The sequence below is a fragment of the Petromyzon marinus genome, unplaced genomic scaffold (assembly GCF_048934315.1).
Source record: "Petromyzon marinus isolate PM22_M1 ecotype Great Lakes invasive population unplaced genomic scaffold, UKy_Petmar_22M1.pri1.0 PM_Scaffold_1, whole genome shotgun sequence".
Classification (NCBI taxonomy): Eukaryota; Metazoa; Chordata; class Hyperoartia; order Petromyzontiformes; family Petromyzontidae; genus Petromyzon; species Petromyzon marinus.
This window is the reverse complement of record NW_027423057.1, coordinates 1,919,812-1,947,411: the sequence shown is the minus strand read 5'-3', so window position 1 is coordinate 1,947,411 and position 27,600 is coordinate 1,919,812. Positions and strand designations below refer to the sequence as shown.

General features: G+C 46.4%; 1 protein-coding gene across 1 annotated transcript in view; it reads right to left on the bottom strand.

Moving 5' to 3' along the window:
* LOC142922536 (fructosamine-3-kinase-like) overlaps window positions 1-27,291 on the bottom strand; it is a 63,781-nt gene extending 36,490 nt beyond the window's left edge. The window contains exon 1 of the mRNA XM_076063330.1: window positions 27,283-27,291. Within this exon, the coding sequence (XP_075919445.1) occupies window positions 27,283-27,291 (9 nt within the window). The remainder of the gene's footprint in view (window positions 1-27,282) is intronic.
* Between the last annotated feature and the right edge of the window lie 309 nt (window positions 27,292-27,600).

The window sequence follows — 27,600 nt, the reverse complement described above, 5'->3', positions numbered from 1 at the left end:
GGTAGAACACACTCCACATTCCACACGGAGAAAGTGGCCCAAGTATGGGAATCAAACCCAGGTCCCTCTTTGAATGAGTTCCAGCCCTGCCGCCTGCAAACGAACACATGTACAGTTCAAACCCCACGTATACATTCGGTTATATACGGATGTATTTTTATAATTGGTTCCTGGGTGAGGACAAATAATGAGACAGCCATATCTTTGCCATGTAGCCTTCATCCTTTGTGATATCGTAAGACTAATGCCCATTCTGTAACCAGACCCACGATGGGCAAAGGTATGCTGCATTATTGCAGCATCGTTATTAGCCTGGTTAATCTATCTCTGCACACAGTTAGTCCGTACGCGGACGATGGTGGGGGGGCTGTGATCTCTGCTGTAGCAGGAAGTTGGAACGGTGTCGTGCGCATCTCTTTACAGAGCGGAGCCGGCGCTGCCCCCATCCTCCGCGCTTGCCCTGGCCTCTAAATGGATGCTGACGTTTGTGGTGGAAGAGGAGACCCTGGTGGAGGAGCTGGTGGTGCAGGAGGAGGAGGAGACCCTAGTGGAGGAGCTGGTGGTGCAGGAGGAGGAGACCCTTGTGGAGGAGCTGGTGGTGCAGGAGGAGGAGACCCTTGTGGAGGAGCTGGTGGTGCAGGAGGAGGAGGACACCCTGGTGGAGGAGCTGGTGGTGCAGGAGGAGACACTGGTGGAGGAGCTGGTGGTGCAGGAGGGGGAGGAGACCCTGGTGGAGGAGCTGGTGGTGCAGGAGGAGAGTCTGGTGGAGGAGCTGGTGGTGCAGGAGGAGGAGACCTTGATGGAGGAGCTGGTGGTGCAGGACGAAGAGGAGATGGAGGGGGAGACAGAGGAGGTGGAGATGAAGAAGGAGCAGGAGGAGGAGATGGTGGTGCAGGAGATATTGGTGGAGGAGAAGGAGATGACAAGGAAAGAGGATCAGGCGATGGTGATGCAGGAGGAGAAGAGGAAGCGAGGGGGCCTGGCCCGCATAGGGAGAACCATCCGTTCACTCCTCCGACGCGCGCTGCTGTGTGGTGGCCGGTCCACCACACAGTAGAGGTGGTGGTCATGGATCGTTGTGAACCACGACCACTATCACCACACCCACCACATGCACACTCCACACATACACCCCCCTGTGATACCCACCACCCACCACACACACCCTGCACCCACCAACCCCGTGACACCCACCACACACTACACAAAGGGCTAGGGGTTTAGAGGGTTAGGGGTTTATAAAGTTATGGGTTTAGAGGTTTTGGGGTATTTTGGGGATAAGGGGTTTATATGTTTAGGTATTTCGAGGGTTATAGGGTTTAGGGGTTGAGAGTGTTAGGGGTTTAGGGGATTCTAGAGTTAGGGGTTTAGAGGGTTAGGGTTTTAAGGGTAAAGGGGTTTAAAGGGTTAGGTGTTTAGAGGATTAGGCTATTAGGGGTATAGGGGTTTAAAGAGTTAGGGGTTCAGAGGGTTATGGTTTTAAGGGTAGAGGGGTTAAGAGGGTTAGGATTTAGAGGGTTTTGGGTTTAAAGATTTTGTGTTTAAGGGTTTAGGTTAGGGGTTCAGTAGGTTAGAGGTTTGGGGGTTTATGGGTTAGGATTTTAGAGCGTGATGGGTTTAGACCGTTATGGTTTTAAGGGTAAAGAGGTTTTGAGGGTTGAGTTTTAGAGGGTTACAGTTTAGAAGGTTATGGTTTTAAAGAGTTCTCGGTTTAGAGAATTAGGTGTTTAGAGGGTTTATGGGGTTTGATTGTTAAAGGGTTAGTGGTTTAGAGGGTTAGGAGTTTATAAGGTTATGGGCTTAGGGGTTTAGAGGTTTTGGGGTTGTTAGGGGGTAAGCAGTTTAGAGGTTTGGGGGGTTTTAAGGGTTATGATGTTTAGGGTTTGAGCGTATTAGGGGTTTTGAGGGTTAGGGTTTTAGTGGGTTAAGGGTGTAGAGGGTTAGGGGATTAGAGGGTGAGGGGTTTAGAGGGTTGGGGTTTTCGGGGTATTTGGGTTAGGATTTCAAAGGGTGAGGAGTTTAGACAGATAGGGTTTTAAGGGTGAAGGGGTTGAGGTCTTTATTTGGTAGAGTTTAGAAGGTTATGGGTTTAGAGGGTTAAGGGTTTAGAGTTACTGTCGGTGTTTAGAGGTTTATGGGTTTTGATTGCTCGGTGTTTTGGTTTACAAGGTTACGAGTTTGAGAAGGTTATGGGTTTAGAGGTTTCGGTGTTTCGGGGATTAGAGGCTTATAAGGTGAGGGGTTTAAAGGGTTATGGTTTTACAGGTTTATGGGTTTAGACAATTTGGGGTTTAAGGGTTTAGAACAGGGGTGGGCAAATTTTTTGACTCGCGGGCCACAATGGGTTCTAAAATTTGACAGAGGGGCCGGGCCAGGAACAGATGGATGGAGTGTTTGTGTGAACTAATATAAATGTCATGTAAAAATAATAACATGAAAGGATTTGGCCTTTAACAGGTAGCAAAGCATTTATTTGCAAGGCAATTTAACAAATTGCACCAACATGAAAAATACAAAAACATGTCGTAACTCCCGGTCAAAGTGCACCATCTAATGGGGAAATGGGGGCATTACAGGAGAAAGGTAAAATTTAATTTAATAATAATATTTGTACACGTTCGGCGGGCCGGATTAAAAAGCCCAACGGGCCGTACTTTGCCCATGTCTGGTTTAGAAGGTTAAGGGTTTAGACAGTTAAGAGTTTTTGGGGTTTATGGGTTAGGGTTCTAAAGGGTGAGGTGTTTAGATGGTTGGAGTCTTCAGGGTAAAGTCCTTTAGAGAATTTGGTGTTTAGAGGGTTAGAGTTTAGAACGTTTTGAGTTTAGAGGGTTTAGAGAGTTACGTGTTTAGAGGTTTATTGGTTTCGATTGTTAGAGGTTGAATGGTTTAGATGGTTAGGAGTTGAGGAGGTTATAAGGGTATGTGTTTAGGGATTTAGAGGTATAGGGGTTTCAAGGGTTAGGGATTTAGAGTGTTAGGGGTTTAGTGGTTTGAGAGTTGAGGGTTTAACACCTAGACTTTCACAACTAATATTGGGTTAGTCTCCAATACTAAATGGCACTTTTTGTTGATGTGACAAATTTTCCTAATTGGCTGTGTCGGGTGGTGGCTGGTTTAACGACACATTTATAGTTACACAAGCTAACCCCCAAAAAACATTTATGGGTTTAGAGGGTTAGGGGTTTAGTGGGTTATGTGTTTAGAGGGTTAGCATTTTAGGGGTATAGGTGTTTTAAGGGTTAGGCATCTAGAGGGTTAGTTCTTTAGAGGGTTGGGGTTTAAATGTGTTGGGATTAGATTAGGGATTTAGGGTTTTAGAACGTTAGGGTTTTGAGGGTTAGGGTTTTAGAAGTTGAGGATTTAGAAGGTTGTGAGTTCAGAGGGTTAGGGGTCTAGAGGGTTAGTTCATTAGAGGGTTGTGGTTTAGATTGGTTGGTATTTTGAATATTAGGGATTTAGGGTTTTAGAAGGATAGAGTTTCAAGGTTTAGAGGGTTAGGGATTCAGAGGGTTGAGGGTTTGGTTTTTAATGGCTTTGAAGGTTAGGGTTAAAAGACTAAGGGGTTTGGAGAGTGAGGGGTTTTTGGAGGGTTAGGGTTAAGGGTAAAGGGTTTGAGAGGATTAGCGGTTTAGATGGTTATGGGTTTAAATGGTTAGGGATTTAGATAGTTACGGGGTTTAGAGGTTTAGAGGGTTTTATTTGTTCGAGGTTTAGTGGTTAAGGTCTCTGTGCGAGTCCAACAGGTTTATTTTAGTCTATGGTAAGATAAAAACAGTTCAGTTTAATTTGTATATATTTAAACAATTTGTTTACCTTTCCTGTCGTGTTTTTGTATTGTATTTTTGTTATGTTCTGACCCGCCCGATTGGACGTCTGTGAAAACAGATCGTTATAGCTCATCAGATTCATCCAGTATAAATAAATATTCAGATTAAAATTCTATTGACCTCTGTGCGAATCTATGGATTTCTGTGTGAGTTTTTGGGTCTCTTGAGTGTATGGATCTCTGTGTGAGGCTATTGGTCTCTGTGCATGTCAAAATGACTCTGTGTGAGTCTATGGGGTTGCCGTGTGAGTCTGAGTGTCTGTAGGAATGTGTGGGTCTCTGTTGGAGTCTATGGGTTTCTGGGTATGGTTGTTTGTGCGAGTTTTACATGCACAAATGGAACTTAAAAAGGCCATTGAGGGTTGCAGAATCCAAGTTGAATATTAAGTTCCCCGCAGTGCAAGCCAGCTCCCTAGTCGTGTCATCAAACAGCCCCTGTAATTCTTTATAATAATAAAAGACTTACTCCAAGAAATCCACACTGAGTCACAGTAGGGTCCTGAATTGGGGTTTTATTTTATAATCTTTGGTTTTATTCTGTTAAGACACGTAGGTAAAAAATAAATTAAAATTAAATAAAAAAATTAAACACGACGTTTCGAAGGCAACACAAGCTTCCGTCTTCAGGTGGAAACAGTCACAGCAAAAAATCGCTGCACCAAGTGGCGAGGCTCTGGAAACCTCTGGCTTAAATAAAGGTTAAGGGAGGGGGGGGGGAGGAGCCATGTAGGGGGACCTTGGTGGGGTGAGGGGCTGAGTTAATCCGTATTTTGTTGTGTAGAGGGTGTGGGGGGTGGGTCACTGTGTGTGTGCAATAGAAACGGAAAAATTAAAGATCGGCAAGAATGTGCTGTAAGATGCGGAGTAGAAAACCGTGGAAATAGAAAAGCTTAAATGCAGGTTAAGGGGGGGGGCGGGTGGGAGGAGCCATGTAGGGGGACCTTGGTGGGGTGCGGGGCTGAGTTAATCCGTCTTTTGTTGTGTAGAGGGTGCGGGGGATGGGTCACTGTGTGTGTGCAATAGAAACGGAAAAAAATAGAAAAATTTAAGATCGGCAAGAATGTGCTGTCAGGGGGAAGTAGAAAAAAGGGAAATTGAAAGTTCAGAAGGAATATGCTTGGTACACCACTACTTGAAATTGCTGTTAGAAATTAGTTGACGTTTGGTATGATTTTAAACGTCCTTCCAGTGGTTGCTTAATTTGAAACTATCCTCTCGGTTGAAGGTATGCCTGTATTTGTATATCTGAATGGCTTGGTGAACACATCTCTGGTGATAACCTAGAGGTTTACAGAGAACCTTGGTATCGGAGAAGACAATCTCATGATCACCCATAGCGTTGTAACAATGATCTGCCACAGCAGATGAATTCGTTCTGCCGTGTTTCAGATCCGATTTGTGCTCGCGAATTCGGTCAGAGATATGTCGTTTCGCCTCCCCGATATAGCAATCACCGCAGGTACAACTCGATTTGTAAACTCCGGGGTACTGTAAGTCAGGGATGACATCCTTTACAGATGGGATCAGATCACGAATTTTGTGTACTGTATTGAACCCGACTTGGATCTTTTGTTTGTTTAGAATTTTGGAAATCTTTTTGTAACGCCTGCTATGTATGGTAGTGTGATGGTTTTGATCAGAGTATCAAGTGGTTGTTTCTGTGTGGTAGGAGAAACAGCTTGGCGGATGGTACGGTCAGAGTATCCGTTCCTCTTGAGGGCCAGCCGTACCAATTTTAATTCACTGGTCAAGTGGTGTTGGTCCGAGATGCAATGAGCCCTATGGTGTAACGTTTTGATGAGAGCATTCTTTTGAGCCGGGTGGTGGTGGTGGTGGGAATCCGGTTTCAAGTAGGAATCTGTGTGGGTGGGCTTTCTGTAAACAGAATGTCCCAACGAGCCATCAAACCTCCTCTCAAACAGAACATCCAAGAATGGCAGTTTGCCATTTTTCTCTACTTCCATGGTGAATTTGATGGAAGGGTGTCTGGAATTGATGTGGTCCAGGAAAAGGTTCAAAGCTGGGAGGCCATGTTGCCAAATGACGAAAGTGTCATCCACATATCTCTTCCACAGGGAAGGACTGAGGGTGGATGTCTGGATGGCGTCCGATTCAAATTTCTCCATGAAAACATTGGCTATCACTTGTGACAAGGGGGAACCCATGGGAGTACCCTCATTTTGCTTGTATAAGGTACCATTCCAAGTAAAGTAGGTGTTGGTGAGGCAGTGCCTAACCAACGTGGGTACCTCGGGGTTTACTCCGTGTTGGACCAGATCCACAATTATTTTAATGGTGTCAGGTATTGGGACCTTGATGAACAGAGAAACCACATCAAAGCTGACGAGGATATCGTCAGGGGCCAGTGCAATGTCTTTGACCATAGAGACCAATTGGGATGAGTTAAGTACTGCTGAGGAGGTCTTGCCAGTAAAAGGAAGCAGAGTATCTGACAGAAAACGGGCCAGTTTGTGGGTAGGGGAGTTGATCGTGGACACGATGGGTCGTAGTGGGGTACCTTCTTTATGGATCTTGGGAAGACCATAGAATCTAGGAGGTCTCGCAGCGGAGGGTTTTAGGGAGGGAATTTTGGTTGATTCAATTAGGGAGGTCGAATTTGTGATGATCTTGTTGGTTTTAATCGTTAGGCTGTTAGTAGGGACATTTTTTATTTTTGAATAACTCCCATCATTGAGTAGGTCCTGAATTTTATTGTTGTATGAGTCTTCATCCATATTTACAGTGGCATTGCCCTTATCGGCTGAGAGGATGACTATATCATCTCTCTCTTTTAATTTAGCGAGTTCAGAGCGTTCATGGTTGCTGATGTTGCTAACGGGTTTCTTAGCACTCTTAAGAATAGTGGCTATTTCAGCTCTCGAGACGTCTGCTTGGATGTGTCCTATACCTTTGAGAGCTACATCGACCTGACAAATGATATCATCTATTGGTATATATTTTGGGGTGACAGCAAAATTTAGCCCTTTAGCCAATACAGTTTTCAGATTGTCCGAAATCGGGGTGCAACTCTAATTGATAACAATTTTGTTCACGTCTAGTTTTGTGATCTGTGGAACTGGGTTTTTCTTTGATAGGTGGTTGAATTTAGCAATTAGGTTAGCCTTGCATTTGACTGATAGTGAATCAGCAGAAGAAACAGTCATATTATCAAAGTGGTTCCAATCATAAAGTGTTATTTTTTGTGTTAGCATTAAATGAGATTGTAGGAAAGTCCTGTCTAAACTACCGAGTTCAAATCAGAGTAACCTAATCCATTGGTTCTATTCGGTAACATCACGTAGGTAAAAAATAAAACAACAAAAATCACGACGTTTCGGCCACAACACAAGCGGCCTTCATCAGGTGAAGGAACCAGGCTGTCTCGAGGACAGCGCTGGAGTGAAACACAGCCACGCTCAGACCCCGACCTTTAAGCTGTGTGCGAGGAAACAAGGTGCCTTGACAAAGGAAGTAGCATAAAAATTAGCATTTGATTGGCCGACTTAGCATGATGAACGGTGTAGAGGTGGTGTACATGCGGGTGCACATGCCGGTTGGTGCGGGGGGGGGGGGAGGGGGAGTTTACCTATTGATGGTGTGAAAAGGGAATTTTTAAGAGCTGCGAAAGTTGGGGTACCACTACTTAAAAAATATTCTATACCATTGAAAATTTGTTTAATGTTTGGTTCGATTTAGAACATCTTTCCAATGGTTGCTTAATTTGAAACCATCTTCTCGGTTGAAATTGTGTCTGTGTTTGTAGATCTGAATTGCCTCGTGAACAAATCTCTGATAAAAACCCGTGGGTTTGCAAATAACTTTGGTATCGGAGAAAATTATATCGTGATCACCCAGAGCGTTGTAACAGTGATCAGCTACGGCAGAATAATTCGTTCTGCCGTGTTTCAAATCTGATTTGTGCTCGCGAATTCGGCCAGAGACATGTCGCTTTGTCTCCCCGATATAGCAATCACCGCAGGTACAACTCAATTTGTAAACCCCGGGGTACTGTAAGTCAGGAATGACATCAGATCACGAATTTTGTGTACTGTATTGAACCGGACCTAGATCTTGTGTTTGTTTAGAATATTGGAAATCTTTTTAGTAACGCCTGCTATATATGGTAGTGTGATGGTTTTGACCGGAGTATCAAGTGGTTGTTTCTGTATGGAGGGAGAAACAGCTTGGCGGATGGTACGGTCAGAGAATCCATTCCTTTTGAGGGCCAGGTGTACATGTTTTAATTCACTGGTCAGGTGATGTTGGTCCGAAGTGCAATGAACCCTATGGTATAAAGTTATGATGAGATAATTCTTTTGGGCTGGGTGGTGGTGGGAATCAGGTTTCAAGTAGGAATCTGTGTGGGTGCGTTTCCTGTAGACAGAATGCCCCAATGAGCCATCAGGTCTCCTCTCAAACAGAACATCTAAGAATGGTAGCTTGCCATCTTTCTCCACTTCCATGGTGAATTTGATGGCGGGATGTCTGGAATTTATGTGGTGTAGAAAAAGGTTCAGAGGTGGGAGGCCATGTGGCCAAATTACGAAAGTGTCATCCACATATCTCTTCCACAGGGAAGGTCTGAGGGTGGAAGTCTGGATGGCGTCTGATTCAAATTTCTCCATGAAAATATTGGCTATCACTGGTGACAAGGGGGATCGCATGGGGGTACCCTCATATCTTTTGTAGAAGGAGCCATTCCAAGTAAAGTAGGTATTGTTGAGGCAGTGCCTAACCGGTACAGGTGTATCGGCGTCTAGTCCATGTTGGACCAAATTTTCAATTGTTTCAATGGTATCAGGTACTGGGACCTTGGTGAACAAAGAGACCACATCGAAGCTGACAAGGATATCGTCAGGGGACAGTACAACGTCTTTGACCATAGAGACCAATTGGGCTGAGTTAAGTACTGCTGAGGCGGTCTTGCCAGTGAAAGGCAGCAAGGTATCTGACAGAAAACGGGCTAGTCTATAGGTAGGGGAGTTGATCGTGGATACGATGGGTCGTAGTGGGGTGCCTTCTTTATCAATCTTGGAAAGACCATAGAATCTAGGAGTTTTTGCAGCAGAAGGATTTAGGGAGGGACGTTTAGTTGGGTCGATTAGGGAGGTCGAACTTGTGATGATCTTGTTGGTTTTCATCGCTAGGCTATTGGTAGGGTCATTTTTAATTTTTGAGTAACTTCCATCGTTGAGCAGATTCTGGATGTTGTTGTTGTATGAATCTTTATCCATAATAACAGTAGCGTTGCCTTTATCGGCTGAGAGGATGACTATATCACTTCTGTTTTTTTTAATTCGCGAGTTCAGAGCGTTCATTTTTGCTGATGTTACTAATGGGTTTTTTAGCATTCTTAAGAATAGTGGCTATTTCAGCTCTCGCAACGTCTGCTTGGATGTGTCCCACGCCTTTGAAGGCTACATCGACCTGAGAGATGATATCATCTACTGGTATGTTTTTTGGGGTGACAGCAAAATTCAGTCCCCTAGCCAGTACTTTTTCAGATTGTCCGAAATCGGGGTGCTACTCTGATTAATGACGATTTTGTTGATGTCGAGTTTTGTTATATGTGGAACTGGGTTCTTCTTTGATAGGTGGTTGAATTTGGAAATCAGGTTAGCTTTACATTTGACTGACAGTGAATCAGCAGAAGAAGCAGTCATGTTGTCTATGTGATTCCAATCAGAAGGTGACATTTTTTGTGTTAACATTAAATGAGCTTGTAGGAGAGTCCTGTCTAAAGTATCGAGTTCAAATCGGAGTAGCCTTATCCTCTCTGAGATTAAAGATAGGCTGGCCTTAAACAGAATCTGTTTAGAATTCGGAGAAGATACAGCAGAAGAAATGAGTGTGAAAGCGATAGGTATTACCTTGTGATTGCGGCATCTTTTGAGGAAGGTCAGCGTCTCGATGAGCTGTGACTTCTTGTCCCGTAGTCTGTTAAAAGCTCTAACAGATAGGTGAAAGCCCTCCCCGTAGAGGTTATCAATTCTAGATTTAAAGCTTTCGTGACTGCAAGGATCCATACTCTTTGGTTCTATTCGGTAAAGTCACGTAGGTAAATAATAAAACAACAAAAATCACGACGTTTCGGCCACAACACAAGCGGCCTTCATCAGGTGAAGGAACCAGGCTGTCTCGAAGACAGCGCTGGAGTGAAACACAGCCACGCTCAGAACGTGACCTTTAAGCTGTGTGCGAGGAAACAAGGTGCCTTGACAAAGGAATTAGCATAAAAAATAGCATTTGATTGGCCGACTTAGCATGATGAACGGTGTAGAGGTGGTGTACATGCCTGTGCACATGCCGGTTGGTGCGGATTGGAATCACGTAGACAACATGACTGCTTCTTCTGCTGATTCACTGTCAGTCAAATGTAAAGCTAACCTGATTTCTAAATTCAACCACCTATCAAAGAAGAACCCAGTTCCACATATAACAAAACTAGACATCAACAAAATCGTCATTAATCAGAGTAGCACCCCAATTTCGGATAATCTGGAAACAGTACTGGCTAGAAGACTGAATTTTGCTGTCACCTCAAAACACATACCAGTAGATGATATGATCTCTCAGGTCGATGTAGCCCTCAAAGGCGTAGGACACATCCAAGCAGACGTTGCGAGAGCTGAAATAGCCACTTTTCTTAAGAATGCTAAGAAACCCATTAGTAACATCAGCAAAACTGAATGTCATGAACTTGCGAATTTAAAAAAACAGAAGTGATATAGTCATCCTCTCAGCCTATAAAGGCAACACTACTGTAATTATGGATAAAGATTCATACAACAACAAAATTCAGAATCTGCTCAACGATGGAAGTTACTCAAAAATAAAAAAAATGACCCTACCAATAGCCTAGCGATGAAAACCAACAAGATCATCACAAGTTCGACCTCCCTAATCGACCCAACTAAACGTCCCTCCCTAAAACCTTCTACTGCAAGAACTCCTAGATTCTATGGTCTTCCCAAGATTCATAAAGAAGGCACCCCACTACGACCCATCGTATCCACGATCAACTGCCCTACCTATAGACTAGCCCATTTTCTGTCAGATACCTTGCTGCCTTTCACTGGCAAGACCGCCTCAGCAGTACTTAACTCAGCCCAATTGGTCTCTATGGTCAAAGACGTTGTACTGTCCCCTGATGATATTCTTGTCAGCTTCGATGTGGTCTCTTTGTTCACCAAGGTCCCAGTACCTGATACCATTGAAATAATTGAAAATTTGGTCCAACATGGACTAGACCCCGATACACCTGCACTGGTTAGGCACTGCCTCACCAATACCTACTTTACTTGGAATGGCTCCTTCTACAAACAAAATAAGGGTACCCCCATGGGATCCCCCTTGTCACCAGTGATAGCCAATATTTTCATGGAGAAATTTGAATCAGATGCCATCCAGACTTCCATCCTCAGACCTTCCCTTTGGAAGAGATATGTGGATGACACTTTCGTCATTTGGCCACATGGCCTCCCAGCTCTGAACCTTTTCCTACACCACATCAATTCCAGACATCCCGCCATCAAATTCACCATGGAAGTGGAGAAAGATGGCAAGCTACCATTCTTAGATGTTCTGTTTGAGAGGAGACCTGATGGCTCATTGGGGCATTTTGTCTACAGGAAACCCACCCACACAGATTCCTACTTGAAACCTGATTCCCACCACCACCCAGCCCAAAAGAATTATCTCAACAAAACTTTATACCATAGGGTTCATTGCATTTCGGACCAACACCACCTGACCAGTGAATGAAAAACATGTACAACTGGCCCTCAAAAGGAATGGATACCCTGACCGTACCATCCGCCAAGCTGTTTCTCCCTCCATACAGAAACAACCACTTGATACTCCGGTCAAAACCATCACATTACCATATATAGCAGGCGTTACAAAAAGATTTCCAAAATTCTAAACAAACACAAGATCCAGGTCCGGTTCAATGCAGTAGACAAAATTCGTGATCTGATCACATCCATGAAGGATGTCATTCCTGACTTACAGTACCCCGGGGTTTACAAATTGAGTTGTACCTGCGGTGATTGCTATATCGGGGAGACAAAGCGACATGTCTCTGGCCGAATTCGCGAGCACAAATCAGATTTGAAACACGGCAGAACGAATTCTTCTGCCGTAGCTGATCACTGTTACAACGCTGTGATTGATCATGATATAATTTTATCCGATACCAAGGTTCTTTGCAAACCCACGGGTTTTTATCAGAGATTTGTTCACGAGGCAATTCAGATCTACAAACACAGACACAATTTCAACCGAGAAGATGGTTTCAAATTAAGCAACCATTGGAAAGATGTTCTAAATCGAACCAAACATTAAACTAATTTTCAATGGTACAGTATATTTTTCAAGTAGTGGTACCCCAAACTTTCGCAGCTCTTAAAAATTCTCTTTTCACACCATCAATAGGTAAACTCCCCCTCCCCCCCCCGCGCCAACCGGCATGTGCACCCGCATGTACACCGTTCATCATGCTAAGTCGGCCAATCAAATGCTATTTTTATGCTAATTCCTTTGTCAAGGCATCTTGTTTCCTCGCACACAGCTTAAAGGTCGCGGTCTGAGCGTGGCTGTGTTTCACTCCTGCGCTGTCCTCGAGACAGCCTGGTTCCTTCACCTGATGAAGGCCGCTTGTGTTGTGGCCGAAACGTCGTGATTTTTGCTGTTTTATTTTTTACCTACGTGACTTTACCAAATAGAACCAAAGAGTATGGATCCTTGCAGTCACGAAAGCTTTAAATCTAGAATTAACCTAATCCTCTCTGAGATTAATGATAGACTTGCCTTAAATAGAATCTGTTTAGAGTTCGGTGAAGATACAGCTGCAGATGTGAGAGTGAAAGTGATGGGTATTACCTTCTGGTCGCGGCATTTTTTGAGGAAGGTCAGCGTCTCGATGAGCTGTGACTTCTTGTCTCGTCTGTTAAAAGCTCTGACAGATAGGTGAAAATCTTCCCCGTAGAAGTTGTTAATTCTAGATTTGAAGCTTTCGTGACTGCAAGAATTCATACTCTTTGGTTTTATTCGGTTAAGTCACGTAGGTAAAAAACAAATTAAAATTAAATAAAAGAAAAAATTAAAACGACGTTTCGGAGGCAACACAAGCTTCCGTCTTCAGGTGGAAACAGTCACAGCAAAAAATTGCTGCACCAAGTGGCGAGGCTCTGGGAACCTCTGGCTTAAATACAGGTTAAGGGAGGGGGGGGGGGGGAGCCATGTAGGGGGACCTTGGTGGGGTGAGGGGCTGAGTTAATCCGTCTTTTGCTGTGTAGAGGGTGAGGGGGTGGGTCACTGTGTGTGTGCAATAGAAAAGGAACAATAGAAAAAATTAAAGATCGGCAAGAATGTGCTGCAAGGTGCAGAGTAGAAAACCGTGGAAATAGAACAGCTTAAATGCAGGTTAAGGGGGGGGGGGGGAGGAGCCATGTAGGGGGACCTTGGTGGGGTGCGGGGCTGAGTTAATCCGTCTTTTGTTGTGTAGAGGGTGCGTGGGATGGGTCACTGTGTGTGTGCAATAGAAACGGAAAAAATATATAAAAATTAAAGATCGGCAAGAAAGTGATGTAAGGGGGAAGTATAAAAAAGGGAAATAGAAAGTTCGGAAGGAATATGCTTGGTATACCACTACTTGAAATTACTGTTAGAAATTAGTTGACGTTTGGTATGATTTAAAACGTCCTTCCAGTGGTTGCTTAATTTTAAACCATCCTCTCGGTTGAAGCTATAATGAATGATGAGTGCTTACACAAGTGGGTGAAACCAGAGCACCTGGAGAAAACCCACGCATACGAGGGGGCAGCACTTTAAATCGTACAGGCAAAGATGGCGATTATCCCAATTTCTGTACCGTCTTCTCCTGGCCAGCCAGCCAGGAGAAGGCACCTCGACGCCCACGGGAAGGGGGTTTCACAACATTCACTGTGTGGTCCACTAACCCTTGCTGCCTTCCACTGCTGGATTACAGGCTTGCAACACGACCGCCTGGTGAATAATAGTAATTATTTAAAGTTTATTAGCGCGCACAAGAACGACTCAGAGGCATGAGGAACCACACACGTGCAGGAAGGAAGCCACGTGGTGAGCCAGTACCAACGATTGTCCAAGCTCTGCAGTACTCTATGGAGGCATTATGCGCCAATTAATTACGAGTGTTTATACACGTGGGGGAAACCGGAGTACCCATAGAAAACCCATGCGTGCGAGGGTGAAACACTCTATCCCTGTACAGATATACAACAAGGTGAAGATGGTGATTAGTCCACTTGCTCTACTGCGTTCTCCTGGCGAGTCAGGTTATAGCACCTTGACGCCCACGGGAAGGGGATTTGACAACATCATTGTGCGGTGATTCGCCAACCCTCGCTACCTTCCACAGTGCTGGATTAGAGACGTGCGCTACCAACACCAGGCAAATGATAACAATAATAACTTTCTACTTATAACTTGATAACAACAGGCGAATGAGAACAACAGGCGAATGAGAACAGACGAATGGTAAGAACAGGCGAATGATACCAATAATTATTATTTCCACTTACAACTTGATAACAATATTTATTTCTTCTTTTAACGAAATAATCACACTTTTTTCTCCTTATAACGTGATTACAACAATAATAACAACTATTTCTACTTTTAAATTGATAACAGGCAAATGATAAAGACGGGCACGACATCTACGTCTCTATATAAGGAACGAAACAGGGTGAACGCCTCCACAAATCTGGCAGTCGCGTGCTGAAGCTAGTTGTAATTACTGGCGAAACGTCGTACTCAGATTGTAAATGTTGTGGCTTGACTCTCCAACACACCGGTGTGCTGTACTAGTTACAAATTGGAATGTTTTGTTTACGTGACAACCCTTACTAGTTGGTTGTGTCGGGTGGTGGTGGGTTTTAACGACACATTTATAGATTTACGCGATCTAACCCCCAAAGAAACCTATTATGGATGATATTGGTCATGAAAGTCTACGTGTTAAACAAACCCGAAGGAATCAGAGAAAAATCGACGCAACCACGGGAGAAGATGCAAACTCCAAATATACAGGCTCAGGGTTGGGATTGATGACTTCCTGTATACTGGGCGAGGTAGTTAACATCTCAACACCGTAGTGACCCATTTTCTGACTCAACCACCCACTCACACACTAACTCACCCACTCAACCTCCCACACTAAATTACCCACCCACCAGTCACCCAACCATTTATCCAAACACCCACTCACTCAACCACCCACACATTCACCTACTCACCACTCACATATTAACTTATCCACTCACACAATGACCCACTCACTCAAACACCCACAAACCCACCCACCCAACCACCCAGGAACCCACTCACTCACTCAATAAACAAAAACTACAAGTTAGTTATATAGATCTTTTTCAGCAGCGACGTGGCCACAAATGATGGCTCAACCAAGTGGGTTAGCACATATAAATGTATAGCAGCTAATTTCCTATAAAGGCATGTTTGTAAATGTGGAGGGAAAACCCAGAGAACCCAGAGAAAAATGCCCACGACCACAGGGAGAACATGCAAACTCCAAATAAACAGCCATCAGGGTTGGGGTCAAACCTATTAATTCCAATATACCAGTTTAACACGTCAGCTTTCGCGACCAATATCATCCATAAGAGGGGTTTAATTTTATTTCTTACAATGTCCAATATACCAAGCGAGGGAGTTAACATCTCGCCACTGTGGCGCCTCATTATCTGACTCACCACCCAGTCAACTACTAAAGCCACCCACACACTTACTCACAAACTCACTCACAAATCCAGTCACCCTGCCACCCACTCAGCCGCCAACCCACTCGCTCATGGACACAGCCAGCCACTCAAAAACTTACCTGTGCACCCACCTACACACCCACTCATTAACTCTACGACCCACCCACCAACCGACTCACTCAATCACTGACCCACTCACTCAAGACTCCACTCACCCACCCACTCACCTATTCACTCCCCCACTTACAAACCCACCCATCCACCCACCCACTCTCTAACTCACACACTCACACGCCCGCTCACCCAGCCACTTACCTACTCACCCACCTACCCAACCACCCATGATTCAATCACACACCTACCCACTCAATAAACTAAAACTGAACTATTTTTCATCGTACTAGCTAAGGCCCACAGAGATATATAGATCTTTTTCAAAAGCGACCTTGTTACAAATGACAGGAAAAAAGTGGTTTATCACATATACAGTGAGAGAAAAAAGTATTTGATCCCCTGCTGATTTTGTACGTTTGCCCACTGACAAAAAAAATGATCAGTCTATAATTTTAATGGTAGGTTTATTTGAACAGTGAGAGACAGAATAACAACAGTGGGTGGCATGGTGAGTGGGTGCGTGTGTGAATGGCTCGGTGGTTGAGTTTGTGGGTGGTTGAGTAAGTGGCTGGTTGAGTTAGTGAGTTGTTAAGTTAGTGGGTAGGTGTTTGAGTGGGTGAGAGAGTCCAAGAGCGAAGCGCCATGGTGACGAGATACTATCTTGCCTGGTATCCAGGAGCTTCTAGGTTCAATCCCTACCTTGTTGCGTCTCTATTTCCCTAAACATTTAGAAACATGCATTTAGAGGAGTTGTCTGCTATAAATGTATCCGTGATACGCCAAATTGTTGAGCTATCATTTGTGGTGAAGGTTTTTTTGAAAACGAGCTATATAGCTCAGTGTGCCTTACCTGGTAAAATAAACATAATTTAGATTTAGTTTAGTGTGTAGGTGAGTGGGAGGTGGGTGAGTGAGTGCATAAGTGGATAGGTGAGTGAGTCGGTGTGTGAGTGAAATAGTGGGTTAGAGATATAGTAGTGGGTGGCTTGCTGAGTGGGTGAGTGGATCGGTGGTTGAGTTAGTGGGTGGTCGAGTTAGTGGGTGGTTGAGTTAGTGGGTGGTTTAATTAATAGGTGATTTAGCTTGTGAGTGGTTGAATTATTGGGTGGTTCACTGATGGGTGAGTGGGTGAATAATTCCGTGGTAATGGGTAAGCAGATGAGTGGGCGGGTGGTTGGGTGAGTGGGTGGGTTAGAAATTGAGTGGGTTGCATGGTAAGTGGATGTGTAAGTGGGTGGGTAAGTAGGTGAGTGGCTGAGGGAGTGGGCAACTGGTTGAGTGAGTGAGTGGGTTAGAAATTGAGTGGGTGGGTTAGAAATTGAGTGGGTGGCAGGGTCAGTTAATGTGTAAGTACTGGGTGAGAAGGTGAGCGGCTCATTGAGTAAGTGAGTGCATGGGTGAGTAGGTGAGTGGATGGCTGAGGGAGTGAATGGGTGGGTGGGTGAAGCAGGGCCCATATATCTACTGAGAATTTCATCATCGCCTGCGGCTGGGGTTGGCATCGTCCCCCACTCCTCCTGATGTCGAGGGTAAATGGGCGAGGTTTAGGACTGTGACTCATGCAGCTGCAATGGCTGCTTTTGGGTACGCGGTCCAGACCTCCCCAGAGACCCTGGTTGACAGAGGAGGCGTTCAAGATGGTTGAGAAAAAGCGACAGGCCCACTGTCATTGGCTACAGAATCCCACGTCAGAGAATGAGGAGGCTTACCGCAGCCTTCGCTCGGAGGTTCGGAGAGCCGTGAGGCGCTGCAAGGATGGGTGGTGGTCGCGGGTTGCTGAGGAGATGGAGTCTGCCTCAGTGGCCCACGATCACAAATCTCTATTTAACTCCATCAAAAAAGTAACCTGCAGCGCCACACCTATTGCCATCATTAGGGGAAAAAACGGTGATCCAATCTCTGACCCCCCGGTGAAACAGGTTTGCAGATCTGCTGAGCATTTCTGTGAGGTCCTGGGGGAAGGAAAATCCCTCAGCCAGGAAAAAATCGTGGCACAAAGTGAGGATGACTCTGCTGAGGCTGCGGTGCCTCAAATATTGGAAGAAGTCACCGCCTGTGAGTGGCTGGCTGAAGTGCCATCTGTTGAGGAAGTACTGAAGGCAATCCGGAGTCTGAGACCAGGAAAGGCAGCGGGCAAAGATGATCTCCCAAGCGAAATGCTGAGGGAAGGTGGCGTTGGTGCACAGACTGCCCTATATGACATCATAACAACAGTCAGGACCACTTGACAGGTTACGCAGGATTGGAAGGATGCCCTGGTGGTCCCCCTCTTTAAGAAGGGAGACCGCACAGACTGTAACAACTACAGGGGCATCTCACTCCTCAGTGTGCCGGGAAAGGTCCTGGCAAGGATTATTCAACATCGCCTTTCCAGGCACGCTGAGGAGAGGCTTGCGGAGCCCCAATGCGGTTTCAGGAAAGGGCGGTCCTGCACAGATGCCATATTTTCTGTCCGTCTGCTACAGCAGAGGTGTAGGGAATTCCAGCAAGACCTACATCTCTGCTTTATTGACCTGATCAAGGCCTATGATACCATCAGTAGGCCTGGGCTCTGGTTTGTTCTTCGTGCTTTTGGAGTACCTGACCCTTTGCTCACGATCATTAAGGACCTTCATGAGGGTGAGCGGGCCCGGGTAAAACTACGTGGCCGGGAGTCCGAGCCATTCCCTGTATACCTTGGGGTACGACAGGGATGTCCTCTAGCTCCCACATTATTTAACATCTATTTTGACCACGTAGTTCGTGAAGCCTTCAATAGCTGTACCGGGAGAATCTCCATATGGTACAGATATAATGGGAGGCTGATCGATGCCCGGGTGCGGTCAAGGGATGGCTCCCTATTGCTCAACCATGTTATGTATCTTCTTTGGTTCTTTCGGTAAAGTCACGTAGAATGATAATAAAATAATAAATTGATAAAATAAAATAACACAATAATATTCTCACGACGTTTCGGCCACAACACAAGCGGCCTTCATCAGGTGAAGGGGGCGAGACTGTCTGGTAGGACAGCGCTGGAGTGAAAGAGCCACGTTCAGATACGGCCTTTAAGCTGTGTGAGAGGAACTAAGCACCCTCAAATTTCAGCACCACGGATAGCTACGGGCCCCGTTCAGACGGACGAGTTCGTCCATGGTCGGAACAGAGGAGGGGGAGAGAGACAGCTGCGAGGCCCTAGTATGCTCCATGTTGTAAAACTATACCATTAACCGTGGTGTGAGAGGTATTAAGAGGCAATGCTGGCGAAAGAGCTGCGGTCTGAAGGTCATCGTAAAAATACAATTAATTAAGAACAGAAATGATTTAAAACATCTTTCCAGTGGTTACTAAGCCTGAATCCATCTTCTCGGTTGAAATTGTCTCTGTGCTTGTATATGTGAATGGCCTCATGAACGAATCTCTCATGGTAGCCGGTTGGTTTGCAAAGAACCTCCGTCTTGGAGAAGTCAATGTCATGTGAGCCCACTGAATTATAACAGTGATCTGCCACGGCAGAAGAGTGCGTCCTACCCTTTTTGGATGTCTTAATTAAAAGAAGACATGATGGTTCAATGAGCCACTCTGTCTACAGGAAAGCTACCCATACAGATGCTTACTTGAAACCGGATTCCCACCACCATCCATCCCAGAAGAACTCCCTCATCAAGACTCTATACCATAGAGCCCAATGCATTTCCGACCAGGAACACATTACCAGTGAACTCAAGCACGTACACCAGGCTCTCGGGGCTAATGGCTACTCCGACTACACAATCCGCAAAGCCATCACTCCAGTCATGAAGAAGGATCCTCTTGTGGAGCCACTCAAAACCATCACCTTACCCTACATTGCAGGGGTCACTAAAAAGATCTCCAAAATCCTGAACAAACACAAGATCCAGGTCCGATTCAACACAGCACATAAAATCCGTGATTTTGTTCCATCTGTAAAAGATGCTGTTCCAGACATACAGTACCCGGGCGTTTACAAACTAAAGTGCCTCTGTGGTAGTAGCTACATTGGAGAAACCAAAAGACATATCTCAGACCGCATGCGCGAACACAAAGCAGACTTGAAACACGGTAGGACGAACTCCTCTGCCGTGGCAGATCACTGTTATAATTCAGTGGGCTCACATGACATTGACTTCTCCAAGACGGAGGTTCTTTGCAAACCAACCGGCTACCATGAGAGATTCGTTCATGAGGCCATTCACATATACAAGCACAGAGACAATTTCAACTGCGAAGATGGATTCAGGCTTAGTAACCACTGGAAAGATGTTTTAAATCATTTCTGTTCTTAATTAATTGTATTTTTACGATGACCTTCAGACCGCAGCTCTTTCGCCAGCATTGCCTCTTAATACCTCTCACACCACGGTTAATGGTATAGTTTTACAACATGGAGCATACTAGGGCCTCGCAGCTGTTTCTCTCCCCCTCCTCTGTTCCGACCATGGACGAACTCGTCCGTCTGAACGGGGCCCGTAGCTATCCGTGGTGCTGAAATTTGAGGGCGCTTTGTTCCTCTCACACAGCTTAAAGGCCGTATCTGAACGTGGCTCTTTCACTCCAGCGCTGTCCTACCAGACAGTCTCGCCCCCTTCACCTGATGAAGGCCGCTTGTGTTGTGGCCGAAACGTCGTGAGAATATTATTGTGTTATTTTATCAATTTATTATTTTATTATCATTCTACGTGACTTTACCGAAAGAACCAAAGAAGATGAATCATTGCGAAAGCTTTAAATCGTCATGTTATGTATGCCGATGATTTGGTAATAGCTGCTCATTCAGAGGAGGAGTTGGAGATGCTGCTGCTGAGACTGGAGCGTGCTACTAATAGATGGGGCCTTACCATCAGCAACACCAAAACTAAGCACCTGCCTGGGTATTTTGTACCATCGGACACTCCACCCCCACAACTCTCAATCGGTGATGGGGCAGTTGTGGAGAGAGTAGAGAGTTTCCCATACCTGGGTAGTGTGCTTATGACCGGCTCCAGTTTAACAGCAGAGGTCTCACTCTGAATAAGTCGAGTGGCAATATCTTTTCATCGGTTGCGTAATGTTGTGTGGAAGCTGCCTGGTCTGTCGCGCCACACGAAGCTTCGGGTCTTCTCGGTCACGGTCATTTCCTCACTTCTCTACGCTTGCGAAACGTGGACCCCCCTAATGGAACATCTTCGCCGGTTAGAAACATTTAGACAGGCCTGCCTACGATCCATCCTGGGTTTAACCAGACTGGATTGTGTGAGGAACTCACAAATCCTTGAAAGATCTGGGCAAGGTCCCATCGATGAGCTCCTCCGGCAGGCAAGGCTGCGATGGCTGGGTCATGTAGCCCGCATGCCCAGCCACCGCATGCCGAAACAGCTTTTGTTCGGCCGGATCGAGGGGGCTAAACGGGCGCGGCACGGGCTAGAGAAGAGATGGAGTGATGTGGTACAGGAGGACGTGGAGCTGAGTGGAGTTGCCGATGACTGGTACCAGCAGTGTCAAAATCGGCCTCTGTGGAGGAGGCTCATGAAGGACGCTACTGGGCATTTGGAGGTAGTCGCCCTCCAACAACAATGGAGGGCAGAGGAGCGACGCTCACAACAACGAGGGGAGCGCCGGGTGGCTAGGGCACAGCAGGTTGGCACAATAGGGGGCACAGGTGGTGCATCAGCCAGTCATCTCAGTCATCTCAGTCAGTCAACCCGTGGCACCTGGGTCTGCCCCGTGACCTCCTGCCAGCGGGCGTTCGACACTTCACGTGGCCTCAAGGTGCACATGGCCTGGCACAAGCGTCGTGGTGACGTCACCGCCACTTAGTGGCGAATGGCGGTTGTTGTTATATATCTACTGTAATCACCCAGGAATGTATGTCCTTAACGTTCGTGACGTCACTCCACATCGACCAGCCCCCCTCATTAATATTCATGAGAAGGTGACGTCCTCCAAATGGACACACCCCCACGCCTCATTCATAATCATAAGCGGGTGACGTCACTCAAGATGCAGTACTCCCCCCCTCACTAATAATCATGAACAAGTGACGTCACTCCACATCGAACAGCCGCCCTCAATAATCATGAACAGGTTACGTCCTCCACATGGAACCCCCCCCCCCATCTCAGTAACATCTGGCAGTTCACCAGTTCAAGCGAGCCTGACTGCTGATGAGACACTGAGAGACGAAGCCTGTTTCAGGGTGCTGCTTGTGTTGAGTTAATGTTGATGATGAGATGCACTCTTAGAAGCTTGTGCGGCTGAGTAGCACCACTCGCATTGTGTGCGTGGAGAAGTGGCGATGTGGAGGCTGTACAACTCGGATATCTTGTTCCTTGAGCTGCAGCAGCAGCAGCTGTAGTTATGCGTTTGTCCACTAGAGGGCATCACGTGCCTTGTGGAGAACCTGCAGTGCCCCTACATCCTGTAGCCCTAACCCTATAGCCCTGACCCTATAGCCCTGACCCTATAACCCTGACCCTATAGCCCTGACCCTATAGCCCTGACCCTATAGCCCTGACCCTATAGCCCTGACCCTAACCTAATACTTTTGGTGTCCTTCCCCGGCACCTCCGATTAGCACGGTTGGCTATGTACGGTGCGAAAGAAATTCAGCCTTCAATAGCTGCCCCCAGACATGAGTTATCATTTGTGGTCAATTGGCTTCTGAAAAATAAGCTAATACCTCATTGGACTTTACCTGATAATATTTTAAAAAATTGCTTAGTTTATTCTTTTTTTAGTGATTTGTTTACTTTTCCTATACCTTGCACTCCGATCTTTTTTTTTGTATTGTTTGTTGCTGTAACGTACAAAGCCGTCCCTACTGGACATCTCTGAAAAAAGCTTTATAGCTCATCGGATTCCTCCAGTATGATTACATATTCAGATTTTGATTCTCATATACATATCTGGGGCAGCTCGTGTTGGTAGTGAGCCCCGATGAAGGCCAGCAAGGCGCTCGAAGGGGACGGAATGGTCAGAACAGTGTCTGGTCCTCAGACTCACCAGAGACACTCACCAGGGACAGACTCACCACATATCGACACACTCACTCACCCACCCACTCATCCACTCACTCAATCTCCCACCCACCCACTCACCCTCACCCACCCATCCACCCACCTACTCACCCATCCACTCTGACTCACCCACCCACCCACTCTCACTCACCCACCCACTCACTCACTCATACACACACTCACCAACTCACCCAATCACTCAATCATTCAAATACCACTTACCCACGTACTTATTCACCCACTCACTCAATTACCCACTCACCCACCCACTCAACTACTCACCCACCCACTCACCCACTCACTCACCCACCCACTCACCCACCCACCCATTCAACCACCCACTCACCCAGCCACCCACTCACTCACTCACCCGCTCACTCACTCACCCACCTACTAACTAACCCACCCGCTCTCCCACCCACCCACGCACCCACTTGCCCACCAGCTAACTCACCCACTCACTCAATCATCTCCCCACTCACCCACCACTCATTCACCCACTAATTTACTCACTCACACATCCAACCACTCCATTACCCTCTCACACACAGACTCACGAACTCACCCATTCACCCAATCACTCATTCAAAAATCCACTCACCCCTATACTCATTCACCCACTCGCTCAATTACCCACTGACCCACCCAAGCACCAAATCATGTATCCAGTTCCCCATTCATTTAATTAGCCACTCAACCACTGATTCATTCAAACTAACTCACTGACCCACCCACTCACTCATCCACCCACCTAATCATTCACCAACTCAACCATCCACTTACTCATTAACACATTCACACATCCACCAATTTACACACTAACCCACTCATTAAATTACCCATCCACCCATTCAACCACCAACCATCCACTCACCCAGGCACCAACTAATCCAATTACCCATCCACTCACCCACATATCCACACACCGATGCACTCATTCATCCACCACCTACCCACCCACTTACTCAATTTCCCACTCACCCAAGCAGTAATGTGATGGTTTATAATGTGCAGTCAATGGCAACCGCGCTGAGACCATTAATTCACCAGACTTGAGAACCTGCTTTAATCGTAGGTGAATGCCTGGATTCAACCCCATTTTAGTGCTCTGACCTCTGAGCCACTGGACCATCTCTAAACAATCAACACCCCCCCCCCCATGTTAAATATATAAGCAGCCTGTTTAGTAAGAAGCATTATTGGAATACTTTGCCAAGACAATTGGTATTGTGGAGCAGTCCTGCAATTGCTTTCTCATGCCTCTGCTGGCAAGAAGAATGTACACAATAGAGACCTCTAGAAAGGCGTTTGAACGATATTTTGGTCTATTCTTCCATACTCGTCAGATGATTTTGAAGAGGAAGGAGTACCCACACTTTTACCTACCACACGCAACTTGCCACTCGATTATGGTGTACCCAGTTGTACTGTTTGGCGGACAGAGGCAGGGGAACTTCAGATACTCGACCATTTGTTTCAACTGCTGTGCCAGAAGGTGGAACCAGCAATCTCTCTATTGCCAGTGAAGTTTACGAGCCATTGCATCACAGCAGCCCCCTCCAGTATGCAATGCTAAACGAGGGTCTCTCTCTCTGCGTGCACATCAGGGTAATATTTAATGAGGTGGTATGGACGTCTCGCTGCTTCGTGATGGATGTGATGGCAGTGGGAAAGTGGAGCAATGGAACAGCGGGGCATTAGGGCAGAGTGGCACCAAAGCAGTGGGGCAGCGGAGCAGAGGGGCAGTGAGGCAATGGGGCAGTGGGCAGAGGGGCAGCAGGACAGCGGAAGCAGCTTGGCAGAGGGGCAGTGGGACAGTGAAGGGGTGGATGTATCAGACGAATCGCCTGATGATCTTTTCCCACCACTGCTTGTACACGTTCTGAAGAAGGGCCATTGCCTGAAACTTCTCTCATGACATAGTTGTCATTGTACCGCCGCTCACACAGCCGGGACACTGCACACGAGCCAAGGCACATTGAACCAACCCAGGCAGCGCTCACAAGCAATGCAAAGTTACATTGTTTCCTCATAGGTTTATGTCATAAAGTTTATAATAAAAACAACAATGATAATTATTACATAATGCATTGGATTGATGCTAACTCTTAACAGAGTTAGTCTGTTGGCAGCAATCAGTGTCCAGTACAGTCCTGGAATCTGCTGCTCAGTTTCCTTCCCCGGCTGCGGTCCCAGTGGCACCTCCATCACCCCAACTGTGCGGTCGACCGGCCGCAACCAAACAGCATCATGCTGCGGAAGAGCGCATGGATCGCGTTCGCCACACGAGCCAGGCCCTTTCGTTCCTGCACTACCACCGCCTCCTGCCACTCTGTCTCCTCCTCTGTCTCCTCCTCTGTCTCCTTCCCCGTCGCCTCCTTTGTCTCCTCCGTCTTCTCTTTCTCCGTCTTTTCGACCTCCTGCATCACCATCTCTTCCTCCACCACCATCTTCTCCTTTTCCTCCTCCACAGCCATCTTCTCCTCCATCTCCTTGTCGTCCTCTTCGTCCTCCACCGCTATCTCCTCATTTGTCTTCTCCAACTCCCTCTCCACCTTCTCCATTTCCTCTTTCACCTCCTCCTTCACTTCCTCTTTCATCTTCTTCTCCACAACCTCTCTCTTCTCTTCAACGGCCTGCGAGGATTGCTGCGCTGACTCCGCTCTGTGAATAGACGCGCATGACACCGTTCAACCTTCCTGCTATGGCAGACAACGCAGTCGTCTCCTTACAATCTGTAGGTGGACTGTGTGGCGGACTAATTCGAATTTAATAACCACACAAAACATCACAATCAGTGAGTACGCTTGGCATTGCAGCTGTCATTCTCTCAATGCAAGGCTAGCACGAAGAAAGGTGCTGCTGAATCTAACACAGACTGCTGTAGTTTCACAGTAGTGGCTGGAATTGCTGTGTAAATCCAATGGAATAACTTGCAGTGACATTTGTATATGTGTACTATAATTGATCCCTGGCACACAATGGCATACTCATTTCTAATGACATCAGGGGAGATTTTTAACGTGTGCTATGAAGGAGAGGGTGTGCGTGTCTTTGTGGTTTACGCAGCAGCACTAATACCCAGGGCAGGACGCCAGAGCTGAACTGTAAGCAGTGAGTGATGAACCCGCTATCGCTGGCCCGTTTCACCCATGCACGATTGTGGAAAAATATCTATGGTGATTCGTGGTCGACTAAGTTGCCCCCTTTGACTTTGATGGCATCTCAGAGCGCTTTACACGTGATGAGCCACTCACATCTTGCATTTCTCGTCTCAATGCATTTGAAAGGGGGCACCCCCCTCCTCCCAATGGCAGCTATCCTTGTGCAGTAAAAATACACTTGGTAGTTGGCCAGGAAACGGGCATTAGTCTGGCAACAATATAGTGGATGTAGGGTTACATGGTGAATATATTACCGCATTGTTACGTGGTCTCACCCAGAAAGCAATTATGGAGAACATTTCTATCGCCGAATGTACATGTGGGGTTTGCATTGTCTGTGTGTTTGTGCGGGTGGCAGAGCTGGAACATCTTTGCATCATAACTAGAGGGATCTGGGTTCGATTCCCAACTGGGCCACTTTCTCTGTGTGGAGTTTGTTCTCTCCCCCTGTTCTGGGTGGGCTCTGCTTTCTCCCCATAACTGAACCCACATAAGCAATGCAAATCACTCAAATAGGATCGCAAACAACAGTCATTTTGTTCCCGATTACTAACAAAACTTGGCAGGACCCTGCTGAAAAAAGGTCTTGAGACTCACTGATGCTTATCCTGCGTAAACAATCATAATAAATACACACAGGACACACGCAGAGTTGCTTACCCTGGCTCAGCGGCTCCTTCTCTAAAGACATCTTCTCCAATGTGCAGTGTGATTGGGCCCTGCACAGGAGTGGTAGTGGTGGTTGTAGCGGTAGCGGAGGAGGTGGCGGCGGTGCTGGCGGCGGTGCTGGCGGTGGTGCTGGTGGTGGTGCTGGTGGTGGTGCTGGTGGTGGTGCTGGTGGTGGTGCTGGTGGTGGTGCTGGCAGTGGTGCTGGTGGTGGTGCTGGTGGTGGTGCTGGTGGTGGTGCTGGTGGTGGTGCTAGCGGTGGTGCTGGTGGCCGTGGTCTGGAGGCAGTGGTGCTTCAATTTGGTGAAGCGCTTCTCCTCCTCGAGAGGCTTCACCTCGCCGAGGTTATTCACCTCCCGAATGCTCCTCTGGTTCTTGGGGCGCCTACACTTGAGCTGCTTCTATTCGTGCATATGCGCAACGATTAGCACAGGAACATTCAAACATGCACACACATGCACAAAATAATACCCACACGCACGCAAACATGCATTTCCACCCATACACAAATGCATACTCACACACCTATGCATGGACGCAAACATGTATATTGACTCATCCAAATTTGCTGAGCACACACATACATATACACAATCACCCGATGTTAAAACAAACCTTTACCAATCAGTACTTTTGAACACAGCATTAATGTAGCCCTAACCACTAATTCACCTAAACCCTACAAACTAATGATACATGTTACACCCTCATATATTCCCACAGACACCTATCGACCCCACAGACCTCACGAACCCCATTGAGACCTTGATCAACTGCGATAATTTAATGGCGATTGTTATTAACATTCATCACGGGCAATAGGTGCCACAGAATGTTCCATTGTAAGGATCTAGCTGCCCATAATCTGGAAAAATCTAACAGCAGCGCTCATCGTGGGCAACTGGAATAGCACCTTCCAATGAGCTCACAGACAGAGGTCGCGTCACTGCCTGAAAAAAAGGCCAATTTATGTGCATGCACGAGTGGGATATGGCGTGACATGGTGGCAAGATGGGGTGATGTCGGGAGATGATGTGGTGGTATTTAGATGTGATGTGTTGGAATGT